Consider the following 16677-nt stretch of genomic DNA (forward strand, 5'->3'; position numbering starts at 1 on the left):
GTGAAAATATAAGCAAACAATTATAAACTTTAATAGTGAAAGCAAAGCGCTCCGGCTTTACTTTAAATGATTGTGTAGTGGCAAATGTTTCTGTTCATTAAAAAGAGTTAATAAAAGCAGTGTTAATGACGCAGTGACACAGAGGAGGAGATGCATGCTTGCTCTGTTTCTGTGGAGTGATCAAATAATGAAATGAAATCTCAAGGTTTTGCATCATGAGAAATGTGGGCTCGTGGATTTAATCAAAGACCATTAAAATAATGTGTGAAAGTGAAGAAATTAGGACAGCAATATTTTACTGTTGCAAAATATAATATAAAATCAAAATATATATTTTGTTTTTTATAAAAAATATAGCCTATAATATAAAATACAGGAGTTCCAAAGCAAAAGTGTAAATGTAAAACTGACCAAAACCAAAGCTGACCAAAACGAGAGACATATTTTATTATATTTATCATATTTTGTTTGGTCATTCATGAGTTTTTAAAGCCTTAAAAGGAAATCATTTGTCCCTATTTTATTATTTGATTTATATCTTTGAAGTTAAATAAGAAATCTGACAATTTATGACAATTAATTGTGAAAGCCCTAAAAGAGACAATTAATCATCATAGCCCTAAAACAGATAATTAATCGTCATAATCACAATTATTTGTTTGAGAGTTAATCGTCAGTCAAATTTCATAATTGTGACAGCCCTAATAACTGCTGTAAAAGAATATTTATTTAGCCCTATCTGCACGTTTCCATAATTAATTTTGAGACTAAGGTAACAGGCAGATGTAAACCAAATTGTTTTGGAGTTAGGAGGAGAGATTATAGTTAAAAATAGCTAAATAAGGGGCCTGGGTAGCTCAGCGAGTAAAGACGCTGACTACCACCCCTGGAGTCACGAGTTCAAATCCAGGGCGTGCTGAGTGACTCCAGCCAGGTCTCCTAAGCAACCAAATTGGCCCGGTTGCTAGGGAGGGTAGAGTCACATGGGGTAACCTCCTCGTGGTCGCTATAATGTGGTTCTCGCTCTAGGTGGGGCGCGTGGTGAGTTGTGCGTGGATGCCGCGGAGAATAGCGTGAGCCTCCACACGCTATGTCTCCGTGGTAACGCGTTCAACAAGCCATGTGATAAGATGTGCGGATTGATGGTCTCAGACGTGGAGGCAACTGAGATTCGTCCTCCGCCACCCGGATTGAAGTGAGTCACTATACCACCACGAGGACTTGGAGCACATTGGGGATTGAGCATTCCAAATTGGGGAGAAAATGGGGAAAAAAATAATATAAAAAATTTAAAAAAATTTGCTAAATCAATATATATATGGTTAAAAAGCACCGCAACAGTCTAATTGTTTTTTTTTAACTTGCCTACATTTTTTATCAAATCATCCTTCAGCGTCTTGTTTTCTGTTGTTGAGGCAATAAATAAAAACAAATGATTTGACTAGAATACAGCGTAATCGAAGGCAAGAGTGAGTAGAATAGTGGGAAAAGAATGCGCATGCAGTTCATACTGAACATGACTGCCATATAGGCATATTTCATTGTGTGTAAAAGATAATGTAAACCTCTTTTTGGAATGAAGGTTTAGCAAGAATATGGACATTGGTTGAAGAATGTTGTGGATTTACAGTAAACACAGTCAGAGAATGGATTTATTATCGCTAATGAAAATTAATAACTGATGAGTTGTTGCATAGGTTGCATTTTATGGGCAGACACCAGTAGCTGCACTCACTTTTTTAGAAAACCTTACCAACCACAAAAGAACATTCAATATGAATGAATGAATGAGTAAAATATGCATGCGCTTTTATTGTATTCTGTTTCGCCATATTAGGATATTTGTGGGTGTTCTGTAGGTGGAGTCCATGCGCTCGTTCACGTGCACGTGTTTTTAAAATGAATTGTGATTTATAAAATGGGATACATTTAGGAAATAAATGTGTGTGTTCAGACATTTTGTAAATCGTTCATAGGAACATTTAGGAAATTGTCGAATGTACACATTTAAGATAATTTTACAATTGTCTGTATAAATGAGGCCCTGGTGTCTTCAACAGGGGGTCTGTGAGCCATAGGGGCCTTCTGCAGCCATGCTGCAGGGGGTATGACATGCCAATTTTTGTTTGATCTCAAACAGATTTTTGTGAAACAAAATGATTTAATGCCTTTGCAATTAATGTTGTACTATACACCAGGAGTCTTCAAGCTTTTTCAGGCCGAAGACCACTTTTTGAGCTCAGAAGTTGGAGCTTTTTGTGTGGGATCCAGTTTTTCTGGTAATGAGTGGGCTCTGAAAAAAGACCATTGACTGCTCAGGGAAAGTTTGGGTGAAAGCAGCATTGGATTGTAAATTTACCTGGTTAGCACGTGTATGATCCCTAGATGTCTATGCACGTCTTCACTTTCATTCTTTTAGAATGATGTAACTAATTCCCAGGTGTGCAAGGTTTTGTGGCCATATTAAGTATCATGATTCATGTCTCAGGCTCAAGCAAAAGATGACCATTTGAGACGTTGAAGAGTGTTGAATTGGCTTTATGTTGAAATGTAAAGAGAAAATACTCTAACTCTAGAGAGAGGTTCTTTGATGCTGCAGTGCTGAGGGTTTCTCATTAATATTGATGGTTGTGATCCAGTGAGATTGACAGTAATCTTTAAAATCAACAGTTAACACCTTCAATCACTGAAATCACTGCGCCATTATCGAATAGTGAAGGAAGGGTTTTTGGTCAGTACACCATTTCCGTACTTCCATTTGTGTAAGTTCATCATTTTGATGACCTTTCTATAATTGTGAAATGTGGAAAATAGTAATAATAAAGAATGAGTATGTGTGTCAACTTCTGACTTGTAGTTTACTGGTAGTTTTTTAATTTTTTTTTAATTACCATCATTCTTTAGCTGAAGTGTGAATTTCTGTGACACTAGTGTCACTAAACGGGTTTGCCAAAATATTGGCGGGCCTTTCAAACAAAAAGATGAGACAATGTCACAGTGTTACACTTTTAGGTGAAATCAAAATAGCTTATGTATAGTTGACTGCGTAATAAGCTGAGATATGAGAAATAATTTTAACATTGAAAAAAATTACATCAGCTTAAAATAAAAACAACTTGAGGGTCCATGGAGACCGCGTTTTTGCGTAAAAAGTTAGATGCAGTGCAACGAAACGGAAGACAGGTGTCTCCTGACACGTTTTTAAAAGTTGAAGTTTTTGACACAATGTCTAAAAACACAGAACTCCAGCACAAGTCACTGAAAAAACAGCGAGATGCGGCACAGTGGTCAGAGATGCCTGTCCAGCACTTGTTTACAAGTATAGACATATTTCTCCATTTGTGAAGCACCAGTATGCTTTAACCTCATTATCACAGTCATTATGCTCTGTGTTCAGTCAATAGACAGTGAAAATATTACAATCTTATGACTACTGAAATCCCAAATGAATGTTGGTATGATGTGTCTTTGGTTTGTGTGTGTGTGTTTAAACCTTCTATGTGGATAATTTTTTTTTTTATAATGTAACATTAAATCCTTTAATATGTCACAGAATGTGGCAGAAATAATTTCACGCGGAGACTCATCAGACAAATGTGTGTGTAAACTCCTCCTCCTGGCCAAAGTCCCACTAAACCACGTGTGTTTACTTGTGTGTAAGCACAATCGTGTGTGTGTATACTGTAGGCCAGAGTGCGTGTCTGCGGTCTTTGGCCTGTATAGCTTCAGTGTTGTGATTTAAGGGCTGTTGTTTCCAGGTCTTTGGCTCAGGACCATTTTGTCAGGAAGTGTTGTGTATTCTATTCTCCTGGTCTCCCTGGGACAAACGGACAGGAACTGAATCACCGATGCATTGGCCAGGCTGGACACATTATGATTAGCAGGATATGATGTCACACAAAAAGGAAGCTACAGAAATATATTGTGTCTGTTTGAATTTGTGTGTACGGACTGCAGTTTGTTTCTTAAAGGCATAACAAAAAGACTGAGAGTGGCTTATTTTGTTGCCATTCTTCGGACACACCAAGGTGTATATGTGCTTTGGACTTAAGTGCTTTCGCCTGGGCAGTGTTTGCATTTTTAAAAAGCAGTTTGGGCCCTGCACTATTTAGATCCGCGCTGGCGTGTACCTGCTGGCCCTTCCGCAGAAAAGGTAGGAGAGGACATAAAACAAGAACCAACTAAAAACAACAAAACTTGAAACTAACTTAAACTCCCACAAAATGTTCTCCCATGTTGTGTTTTTATGATTATTTATTTTCCTGTTTGCTGAGATTCATAGTTATTGACCCTAATTTCGTTTGGTCTTTGACTTTCCATGATATCTGTAGATCTGTAAAGTTTTATCACTGTCAGTGTAATTTAAGATGGTTTAGTGCGTTTGTAAATGCCATTTAATATAGGGGCAGACCGAGTACAGTTGTAACACTTTTTGCTTTTGCTGTACTACACAAATACAGAGCAGAATAAACATGCCATTTTTTCACTTGAGATTCCTTTAACTGTGTATTAACAAAATAAATGCCAAAAACCTGCATACATTATTCCTATTTTCTACAATTAGTTTTTGAAAACAAGGAGTGATTCTGTTACAACTGTCCCCATACCAGGTACAGTTGTAACATTATACCCAGGGCTGTAATGTGCTAAATAAGGCATTAAGCCTAACTTAAGTAAAATATATTGACACATTTTATACTCCATGATTGTTTTCAAGTATTTCTAATGCTTGCATACTGTATGTATAATTTCTAACACATCAGCTGGAAATACTCTCTTAGTTTTCCTCACAGTGATACAAAGTATCCTGTGACATGCACACACATGTAAACAAACCAAAATACAAATTTACAAAAAAAAATGTTGTACTAAATCTACTTAGAAAATCATTTACACTGCATAATTCCAGCCACCCATCCATCCTTCCATCCATATCGATCGATCCATCATTCCATATCCATCAGTCCGTCCGTCTGTCCAATCAGTCCATCCATCCATCCTGCTTACTTATCTAAGCTTTCTGACTGAATAAAAGCTAACAAAACTCTAGAAGGAATATTTCCTACCATGTTTCTTATGTTGTGGGAGCAGTTGTAACAGAGTGTTACATCTGCCACCCGCTGATTACCTTGCATGTTCTCCGTGACCTTGGGATCTCCAATAGTACATTAATTGAAGGTAGACAAATCAATGATTACAACAAGCAAAGTTTATTTCATGGGCATTCAGAAATAATAAGAGAAGAAATTGAAAATATTACCTCCCAAAACTGATGCTCTCTAATAATTTCTCATTAATGTGGACTGTGTTCTTCAAATTTTTCACACAGAGAGCAGATGCTAATGTGAATATGCATACAGAAAATGAAAGTAACTTGCATTAGAAGGAAAATATTCACAGTGTTTCAGCTGTACTCCCTTACAACTGTACTCTATCTACCCTACAGCAAAATCATAATTCTGACCATACAGGCCTAGCCACTGCTGTTCTTGAACTAGCCTGCATAGACAAATGCTTTTAAAGAAATATTCTACATTCAATACAAGTTAAGCTCAATTGACTGCATTTGTGGAATAATTTTGATTAGCAAATTCATTTTTACTTGTCCCTTCTTTTCTTTAAAAAACAAACATAAAACAAACAAACAAAAATCTGGGATACAGTGAAGCACTTACAATGGATGTGAATGGGGCCAAATCGTAAATGTTAAATACTCAATGTTTCAAAAATATGTGTTAAAATGATTTTAGTGTGACAAAATTACTTACTAACCTTTTCTGTGTAAAATTATATGTAATATTACAACTTTGTTGCCATGACGGCACAGTAAACCCTAAATCCCTTAAATGACCTCAAAAATGACTATTGTTATTTATTTATTAAAAAATAATACATTTTCTCCCAATTTTCAATGCCCAATTCCCACTAATTAGTAGGTCCTCGTGGTGGCGCGGTTACCTCAATCCGGGTGGTGGAGGACAGGTCTCAGTTGCCTCCGCTTCTGAGGCCGTCAATCCATGCATTTTATCCCATGGCTCGTTGTGCATGACACCGCAGAGACTCCGCATGTGGAGGCTCATGCTGCGATCCACCCACAACTTACCATGTGTCCCATTGAGAGTGAGAACCACTAATCGTGACCACGAGGAGGTTACTCCATGTGACTCTACCCTCCCTAGCAACTGGGCCAATTTGGTTGCTTAGGAGACCTGGCTGAAGTCACTCAGCACACCCTGAATTCGAACTCGCTACTCCAGGGGTGGTAGTCAGCATCAGTACTCGCTGAGCTACTCAGGCCCCGATCAAAAATGACTATTTAAACAACTTTACAACTCTAATACACTAGTTTTAATGGAAGAATTAGCGTTTATATAATTATAAGCTTCAGATTTTGCCTTTTAAACCCACCGAAAATTGGCCCTGTTTACTTCCATTGTAAGTGCCTGTTTATAATCAACCAAGCTGTACGCTGCAAATTGTAAGTGCACAAGAGCGGTCTAGTTTTGTCTTCTCACATCGTGATGCTCCTGAATATTACAGCACATTTGACAAGAAAGGCAGAAGTATAAAAAATGCTTTGTGTAAAGCTACCAGTACTCGGCTGCAGGGTTACATCTCTGTTACATCTCTGTTACATCTCTCAGCTCCATCTCTCTGGAGCTCCATCTATCGCAGCCACGTGCGTCTCTCTCTCTCTCCCCAACTGGCGTCTCCGGCCCCACTTTATCTCACTCTCCCGCTGATCATCTGATTCAGTGCCGGCCGTGCACCGACCCGGCCTCTGCCTTGTCATACTTCTCCCTTGCCCGATTCAGGTTGGGGCACCACCAGACTGACCTATCCCCCCCCCATTTCTGAAGGGGAGACGCTGCACCTTCCGACCCTCCTCCCTTGGCAGACAGCAGCGAGCCCTCCGACCCCTGGTGGACAGAACCGCTCCTCCCTTTCTCGGTGGATGGCAATGGTTCCTCCGGCTCTTGGCGGTTGGCAGCGACCACTCCGTCCTCAGGCAGACAGCTGCGGCTGCTCCTCTGGCAGACAGCAGTGGTGAGGCTACAGTGCATCCCTCCTCCCTCCTGGGTTTCAGCACCACTGTACCAGTTAAAGGATGGGCAAGGAGGCGGTGGGAACTGGCTGAACAATCAACATAAAGTTTAATGAGAAATTCAACATAAAACAAACATGCAGCATGGCCGTGTGCGTCTCTGTCTCTCCCCAGCTGGCGTCTCCGGCCCCACTTCATCTCGCTTTCTCGCTTTCCGTGCACCCTCACGGCCCGGCCATGCCCTCCACCTTGTCACATACATACAGTAAATAATAATAATAATAATCCAATTATAGAAATATTATAATATTAAAAATATGAATATAATATGAAAATATATGATGTATCTTTAATATATAGTATATTATCTGTTTTTCATATACATGATAACATGCAACAAGGTTCTCTTTCTTGATTTAATCTGTTAACTTTTTCTATGTTTTGTTAACAATAAACAGACATTCTAAATGTAACTAGTGAGTATTCACCCAAAAATGACATTGTCATCACTTACTCATCTTCATGCTGTTGCAAACCTGTATGACTTTCTTTTTTCAGTAGAGCTCAAAAGGATATGTTAGGGAAAATGTTACTTTCAGTCACTTTTCACTTTCATTGAATGAAAAAAGATGCAGTGACAATGAATGGCGACTGAGACTAACATCTCCTTTTTTTTTTTTTTCTTTTTTTTTTTTCACAGCAGAGAGAAATTAATACAGGCTTGAGGGTGAGTAATGATGACAGAAATTTTCTTTTTGAATTAACTGCCCTTTAACTACCTATTAAAGTATTTGTTAAAGGTATCTGCTAAGAAAAACAATATAAATGTAAAAGGCATCACGTCTCGCTGGTAAACAAGTGACTGAAAAGAAGGGTCATAATGTAGGCTTCATACTTTAAAAATCATTCAGTCTAAATAAAACTAGAGGTAAGAATTGAGAAAAGAATTAAAAAATGTTTTTGTAAGAAAGTCATATGGGTTAAGAAAAACATGAGGTGAGTAAATGATGACAGAATTGTCATTTCTTGCTAAACTATTCCTTTAAAGAATTGTGGGAATGTTTTGGGTTCATCTAGTTGACCTGAAACATGCAGCCATTGTTGTGTTGACCTTGCATTTTTGGAATGCTGAAGTTTGCCATTGTGGATAGTTTGACATGAAGCTATGCTGGCAGAATATCTGACATTATCATTGAGTACCCAAGGCCACTTGTCTGGCATGCGCAGGAGACATCTGTCTGTCTGAAGTTGGTGTCTGGACCTTTTCCTTTGCTTCCTCCCAGGGGTCCAAACTCCTGTTAGTGTCTACAGCATCCTGCTGTAAATTTTGCTCAGACAGTTGAATATTGAAATTATTGTGTTCAAGAGCTGATTTGTCAGACCACTTTTGTATCAGTGTAGATCCAAAGCCTTGGGATTACCTTGCTGCCTTTCACTGCCTCAGTGGCTGTGTTCAAATGACACCTCTGAACCAACATGATTGAGAGCTTTCATAGTCTTGTCAGTGTGTTTTGATTTTACTGCGCATTCTGCAATGGAAACGAATTGTGTGTTGTGTTGTGTTCGGATTAGCTGTTGTACATCTGTTGGTGATTTGTGATAGCTGTTTTGTTTTAGAGGTTCTGAACAAGATTATCACTAATGCTGGGATCTGTTTGGTATAGAATAGATAAAAATAGCATTGCAAAAATGATAGGACAGCGATTTGCAAAAGCTTTCCCATAATACTTTGAATACTTGCACACAGACGGAACATAGCCATAATAGAAATGACATTAGATTAATTCAGATTATAGATGTTGCTGCAAGCCTTTTCCATATGGTAGATTACTAGAACCGACTGATACCTAGTTGATATTAGAATAACAATAACAGTTTAGGAAATATGGATTGCAGTGTTTATTTATTTATTTATTTATTTATTTATTAATATACAGTATTGTGCAAAAGCTTTAGGCAATTTTAGGCAGTATTAGGAAAAATGTTGCATAGTGAGGATGCCTTCAAAAATAATGCCATAAATAGTTTATTTATCAATTAACGTCATACAGAATCCAGTAAACTTAAAAAAGTGAAATCAGTATTTGGTGTGACAACCTTTGCCTTCAAAACCAGGGTTGTGCACCATTCTGAACTGAGTGAAGAATACCAATTCAATTCCAATTCAATCCCTGAATTTGAATGAAATTTGAATTGAGGTAGCAAAAAGGATGTAGAATTGCAATTCAAATTTGAATTTAAGGAAGTAGAATAAAAATGGAATCATATGACTGTTTTTAATTTTCTTTTTAATAATACATTTAATTTTAATTACATGAAACATGTAATCATATTATCATATGGATAACAAATGAGGTATTTCCAGAAACATTACGCTGTAAAAAAAATTCTTGGATCATATAAACAATGCTTAAAAAACATTGAAAGATTTTCTTGCTTATTGTAGTTTTTCAGTTTGTAAACTTTCAGGAATGCAAGTAATTCATCTCAATTCAGCTTTTCTATAATTACAACATTCTTGGATTAAGTCGAACCAACTAGCACAGCAGAGAGTTGGATTAATGCATTTTTTTGAGTTCAAATTGGCCTGAACAAAATGTTTATGTGGTTCAGTCCCATTTACCCTCTTCCAAGCATGCACTGGGGCATGATTAATATGGTTGCATTGTTTGGCTTTTGGCATGGTTTTATTTACATTGTTAATGTTGTTGTCATGTTAGGTAACTTGTGCTTTGTGATGTCAGGATGAGTTTGATTCTGTAATAAAATTATCAGTTTGTTGATTGTTATTTGTTAACCTCGTTGTGTTTTATGTACAAAGTGTCAAGGTTGGTGCGTGCCATTTTAAAATACTTCATATGGTTTTTTCCCCCATAAGTGGTCATGTGATGAGTAAAAATGTGATATTATTGGTTTAAGACAGCAAACACATTGCTCTTCTGAAATATGTTTTTAGGAATGTACATGAGATGCTCCATATATTGAACAGTTTTAAACCATTAAAGGAAGCAATTGTCACAGGACAAAGTTGACAGTTTAATACATCTTAAAGTTACTGAATTTAAATATGTAATTGTTAAATTTGTAAAAAATAATATGTAATATGTACAGCTAATATGTAATAGTCATGGTAATTTAACATTTTAAGTTCAGTTAAGTAGATTAAGTAGATTAGATTCAACAGCTAAATTTTTTGATGGCTATTTTAATTTTATTTATTTTTATTTATTTATTTGTTTAGAGAGAGAAATATTATTTCTAAGTTAATAAATAGGCATACTTGGTGAAAAAAAAAATAATTACCTCCCAAATTTGAATTACAATTAAAAAAAAATCCGCTTCCTATTATTAAAATTCCAACTCCAGTTCAACTTCCTGTGGGGCGTGGCCTATACATATAAAATTCCAACTCATTACTTGAAAGGGAATTTATTCTGAAGTTCTGAATTTTGCACAACCCTGTTCAAAACAGCACCAATTCTCCTGACCATGTCTGGAGTTTGGGCCGGGTCTTTCAAAACCACTGTTAAACCCAGAAAGGCTATGTGCCTAAGGTTCTAACCACACCCTTCAGAGCGCAGCTGGTTCACCTTCAAGCCTTTTTCCCTCCTTCATTTAATTCAGATGAGGAACAGTCCTTACATTTGTTATGCCCTTTGTGAGCGCTACACACATACGTTGAGTGCACCTGCCAATTCAGACTGTCTACCAGCTCTTTGTGTGCTATGGAGGACGCACAAAAGGAATGTCCGATTCCAAGCAAAGACTTTCTCACTGGATCGTTGATGCAATCGCCCTGGCTTACGAGTCGCAGGGTGCGAATTGCCCAATTGGTGTTAAAGTACACTCAACTGGAGGCGTGATCTCTTCATGGGCATGGATGAACGGTGCATTCTTACAAGACATATGTTTTGCAGTAGGATGGTCTTCTCAAAACACATTCGAAAGGTTTTACAACCTAGATATAACATCCCTCTCATAGCAAGTCATCTCTGTCTAGAGCGCTTGCTATTTAATTGGCCAAATATATACTTATGCCCCTCTTGTGTGGGCTCCCTAACTTTTTACACGACTGCCTGCATTCAGACCGTTGTGTTTCACAAAAGTCACAGGCACTTTCATTACAAATAAACTTCCCGACTGGGTTCGTGAAGGGGTTAATTCCTACTATATGACTATAGTTCATATAACCATTCTGAGTGTTCCCCTCCTGGCCCACCACGAGGGTCATTCACTTGCGGCATACTCATGTCAGTCACCGTCCCACGGACTGCAGCATCATGGGTCCTCTATGGAAGGTTATGTCGTGTAGTGTGGCATGATGGGACTCTGTTCCCCATAGCGTCAGCTTCCTGATTCGAAGTGTACTGATTCGTAAGGGAATGTCTCGTTAACGTATGTAACCTCAGTTCCCTGAGACGAAAGGAACGAGACATTGCGTAAGCTGGTCGCACTACAGACTCTGAGTTCTTTAAGGTGCGAGCGATGCGCTCTTGTCCCTCAGTCAGAAAATTCTGAGGAATGGTGTTTGCGCACCTGCTTTTATACTGGACAGCTTCGTGCCTAAAAGGATGGGGCTTAAACACCATAGCCAATTTTAGAATAGCCATTATTGTAGAAAGGTTTCAACTAGGTCGTATAGAAGGACACTCCCCATAACATTAGCTTCCTGATGCAATGTCTTGTTCCAGACGGGCTGTTTTGAGTATTTTTGTAACTGCTGATCTCCTGGTATTTTCACGCACAACAGTCTCTAGAATTTACTCCGAATGATGCCATAAACAAAAAACATCCATTGAGGGGCAGTTCTGTAGACTGAAATGCCTTGTTGATGAGACTGGTTCGAACTGACAAAGTCTACGGTAACTCAGATAACTGCTCTGTACAATTGTGTTGAGAAGAAAAGGGCTGGCCCTGTTTTGGCTGCACGAGGGGGGCCTACACAATATTAGGCAGGTGGTTTTAATATTGTGGCTGGTGTGTGTGTGTGTGTGTGTGTGTGTGTGTGTGTGTGTGTGTATATATATATATATATATATATATATATATATATATATATATATATATACAGGTGCATCTCAATTAATTAGAATGTCATGGAAACGTTCATTTATTTCAGTAATTCAACTCAAATTGTGAAACTCGTGTATTAAATAAATTCAATGCACACAGACTGAAGTAGTTTTTGGCTCACATTTAACAAAAACCCACCAATTCAGTATCTCAAAAAATTAGAATACATCATAAGACCAATAAAAAAACATTTTTAGTGAATTGTTGGCCTTCTGGAAAGTATGTTCATTTACTGTATATGTACTCAATACTTGGTAGGGGCTCCTTTTGCTTTAATTACTGCCTCAATTTGGCGTGGCATGGAGGTGATCAGTTTGTGGCACTGCCGAGGTGGTATGGAAGCCCAGGTTTCTTTGACAGTGGCCTTCAGCTCATCTGCATTTTTTGGTCTCTTGTTTCTCATTTTCCTCTTGACAATACCCCATAGATTCTCTATGGGGTTCAGGTCTGGTGAGTTTGCTGGCCAGTCAAGCACACCAACACCATGGTCATTTAACCAACTTTTGGTGCTTTTGGCAGTGTGGGCAGGTGCCAAATCCTGCTGGAAAATGAAATCAGCATCTTTAAAAAGCTGGTCAGCAGAAGGAAGCATGAAGTGCTCCAAAATTTCTTGGTAAATGGGTGCAGTGACTTTGGTTTTCAAAAAACACAATGGACCAACACCAGCAGATGACATTGCACCCCAAATCATCATAGACTGTGGAAACTTAACACTGGACTTCAAGCAACTTGGGCTATGAGCTTCTCCACCCTTCCTCCAGACTCTAGGACCTTGGTTTCCAAATGAAATTCAAAACTTGCTCTCATCTGAAAAGAGGACTTTGGACCACTGGGCAACAGTCCAGTTCTTCTTCTCCTTAGCCCAGGTAAGATGCCTCTGACGTTGTCTGTGGTTCAGGAGTGGCTTAACAAGAGGAATACGACAACTGTAGCCAAATTCCTTGACACGTCTGTGTGTGGTGGCTCTTGATGCCTTGACCCCAGCCTCAGTCCATTCCTTGTGAAGTTCACCCAAATTCTTGAATCGATTTTGCTTGACAATCCTCATAAGGTTGCGGTTCTCTCGGTTGGTTGTGCATCTTTTTCTTCCACACTTTTTCCTTCCACTCAACTTTCTGTTAACATGCTTGGATACAGCACTCTGTGAACAGCCAGCTTCTTTGGCAATGAATGTTTGTGGCTTACCCTCCTTGTGAAGGGTGTCAATGATTGTCTTCTGGACAACTGTCAGATCAGCAGTCTTCCCCATGACTGTGTAGCCTAGTGAACCAAACTGAGAGACCATTTTGAAGGCTCAGGAAATCTTTGCAGGTGTTTTGAGTTGATTAGCTGATTGGCATGTCAAAATATTCTAATTTTTTGAGATAGTGAATTGGTGGGTTTTTGTTAAATGTGAGCCAAAATCATCACAATTAAAAGAACCAAAGACTTAAACTACTTCAGTCTGTGTGCATTGAATTTATTTAATACACGAGTTTCACAATTTGAGTTGAATTACTGAAATAAATGAACTTTTCCATGACATTCTAATTTATTGAGATGCACCTGTATGTGTATGTGTAATATATATATATATATATATATATATATATATATACATACACATATACATATATATAACTCAGCAAAAAAAGAAACGTCCTCACTTTCAACTGCTTTTATTTTAAGCAAACTTAACATGTGTAAATATTTGTATGAAAATAAAAAGATTCAACAACTGAGACATAAACTGAACAAGTTTCACAGACATGTGACTAACAGAAATGGAATAATGTGTCCCTGAACTAAGGGGGGGTCAAAATCAAAAGTAACATTCAGTATCTGGTGTGGCCACCAGCTGCATTAAGTACTGCAGTGCATCTCCTCTTCATGGACTGCACCAGATTTGCCAGTTCTTGCTGTGAGATGTTACCCCACTCTTCCACCAAGGCACTTGCAAGTTCCTGGACATTTCTGGGGGGAATGGCCCTAGCCCTCACCCTCCAATCCAACAGGTCTCAGACGTGATCAATGGGATTGAGATCCGGGCTCTTCGCTGGCCATGGCAGAACACTGACATTCCTGTCTTGCAGGAAATCACGCACAGAACGAACAGTATGGCTGGTGGCATTGTCATTCTGGAGGGTCATGTCAGAATGAGCCTGCAGGAAGGGTACCACATGAGGGAGGAGGATATCTTCCCTGTAATGCACAGCGTTGTGATTGCCTGCAGTGACAATAAGCTCAGTCCGATGATGCTGTGACACACCGCCCCAGACCATGACGGACCCTCCACCTCCAAATTGATCCTGCTCCAGAGCACAGGCATCGGAGTAATGCTCATCCTTCGATGATAAATTCAAGTCCGACCATCACCCCTGGTGAGACAAAACCATGACTCGTCAGTGAAGAGCACTTATAGCCAGTCCTGTCTGTTCCAGCGAAGGTGGGTTTGAGCCCATAGGCGACGTTGTTGCTGGTGATGTCTGGTAAGGACCTGCCTTACAACAAGCCTACAAGCCATCAGTCCAGCCTCTCTCAGCCTATTGCGGACAGTCTGAGCACCGATGGGGGGATTGTGCAATCCAAGTGTAACTTGGGCAGTTGTTGTTGCCATCCTGTACCTGTCCCGCAGGTGTGATATTCGGATGTACCGATCCTGTGCAGGTGTTGTTACACGTTGTCTGCCACTGTGAGAATGATCAGCTGTCCTTCCTGTCTCCCTGTGGCGCTGTCTTAGGCGTTTCACAGTACGGACATTGCAATTTATTGCCCTGGCCACATCTGCAGTCCTCATGCCTCCATGCAGCATGCCTAAGGCACGTTCATGCAGATGAGCAGGGACCCTGGCATCTTTCTTTTCATGTTTTTCAGAGTCAATAGAAAGGTCTCTTTAGTGTCCTAATTTTTTAGGTGACCCTAATTGGCTACCGTCTGTAAGCTGTTAGTGTCGTAACGACCGTTCCACAGGTGCATGTTCATTAATTGTTTTTATGGTTCATTGAACAAGCATGGAAATTTTTTTTAAACCCTTTACAATAAAGATCTGTAAAGTTATTTGGATTTTTACAAAATTATCTTTAAAATACAGTGTCCTGAAAATGGGACATTTCTTTTTTTGCTGAGTTTATGTATATGTATATATATATATATATATATATATATATATATATATATATATATATATATATATATATATATATATATAAAATTGTTAAATACATACTAGGGGTGGGCAGTATACCGGTAGACACTATAAACCGGTAGAACTTTGACAACCAGTATACATATTGGATTATCCGGGGATGGGGAAATTCATGTTTTCAGTCTTTTCAATTCAAATTTTTAACCAAATTATGCTAATAATGTCATTTATAATGAATAAACAATGTATTTAAGAAATTAGACAAATGTAAAATAGAAGCCTGTTCACATGTGGACTCACTTTTGCAGTATTTTGATTGTTGTTACTTTTGAATTTACTACTTCAGAGCCACAACATTGTCTACCCTTGTTTTCTCTGCAGAATATGACGGACAGTTAGCACCCACCAAAGCCATGGCAGCGGCTTACCTGAACCCCAACCTGACTCATTCCCTGAACCAGGGGGTCAAGCCTCGCTTCAGCGCAGGGATGGAGCGGACGGCTGGGGCTCTGGAGCGCGTGCTCAAAGTCTTCCACTACTTCGAGAGCAGTAGTGAACCCTGCACCTGGGCCAGCAACATCAGACACGGGGACTCCACTGATATTAGGGTGAGTCTGCAGACCTGCTGGGTCACCCTCTTCAGAATCTCGTGGAAATAAAATATAGCATTTTTAGGGGTGAAAGATGTAACGGTGACCCTGTTGGTTTTGCCCATTGTGTTTTTTTTTTTTTATATATTGGCCTCGGTCTGATTAAGCTGATATTAAGCTGATATCGGAGGCAAAAAATATTGGGGCTTATTTGTTCCCAACCCAAACAGTCCTCCTTTTCTGTTATACAATTTTGGCCCCTTGATCACATTTACATTTACATTTGTGCATTTGTTAGACGCTTTTATCCAAAGTGACTTACAGTGCACTTATTACAGGGACAGTCCCCCTGGAACAACCTGGAGTTAAGTGCCTTGCTCAAGGATACAATGGTGATGGCTGTGGGAATTGAACCAGAAACCTTCCGATTACCAGTTATGTGCTTTAGCCCACTACGCCACCACCACTCACATCAAAGTGCCTTTCAAGGCAAGTCAGTCCACTCAGCGGCCATCTTTTTTATATGCTCCTGGGCAGGCTGGGCAGCTATTTTCTATGTAAACAAGTGGCATAAAAAACAGCTCCTATCTACTTGAATGGGGAAAGGCCAAAATTCCAACCCCCCAAAACAACAAAACAATTGGTCAAGATAACGGTCAAAAAACATATTTAAAATCAGCAGTAAAATCTGACAACCCTGGTATCATAAATTGTACTTCAGCTCTGATCTCTCTAAAAAAAACACTATTTTTCAGGCTGGTCCGGCTAATGTGCATGCACATTTTTAAGGTGACTGACATGTGAAGTCTGTATCTAAAAAGTGACTGTCTCTTTTACCTGTAAGG

At 39.0% G+C, this 16677-nt stretch overlaps 1 protein-coding gene across 7 annotated transcripts in view; it reads left to right on the top strand.

Moving 5' to 3' along the window:
- The window catches only part of ptk2ab (protein tyrosine kinase 2ab), a 101898-nt gene that overhangs the window by 16085 nt on the left and 69136 nt on the right, over positions 1 to 16677 (top strand). For all 7 annotated transcript variants that reach the window (XM_051718580.1, XM_051718583.1, XM_051718585.1 and 4 more), the window contains one exon: positions 15624 to 15850. In XM_051718580.1, the coding sequence (XP_051574540.1) occupies positions 15624 to 15850 (227 nt within the window). The remainder of the gene's footprint in view (positions 1 to 15623; positions 15851 to 16677) is intronic.

The sequence above is a fragment of the Myxocyprinus asiaticus genome, chromosome 15, assembly GCF_019703515.2.
Source record: "Myxocyprinus asiaticus isolate MX2 ecotype Aquarium Trade chromosome 15, UBuf_Myxa_2, whole genome shotgun sequence".
Taxonomy (NCBI): Eukaryota; Metazoa; Chordata; class Actinopteri; order Cypriniformes; family Catostomidae; genus Myxocyprinus; species Myxocyprinus asiaticus.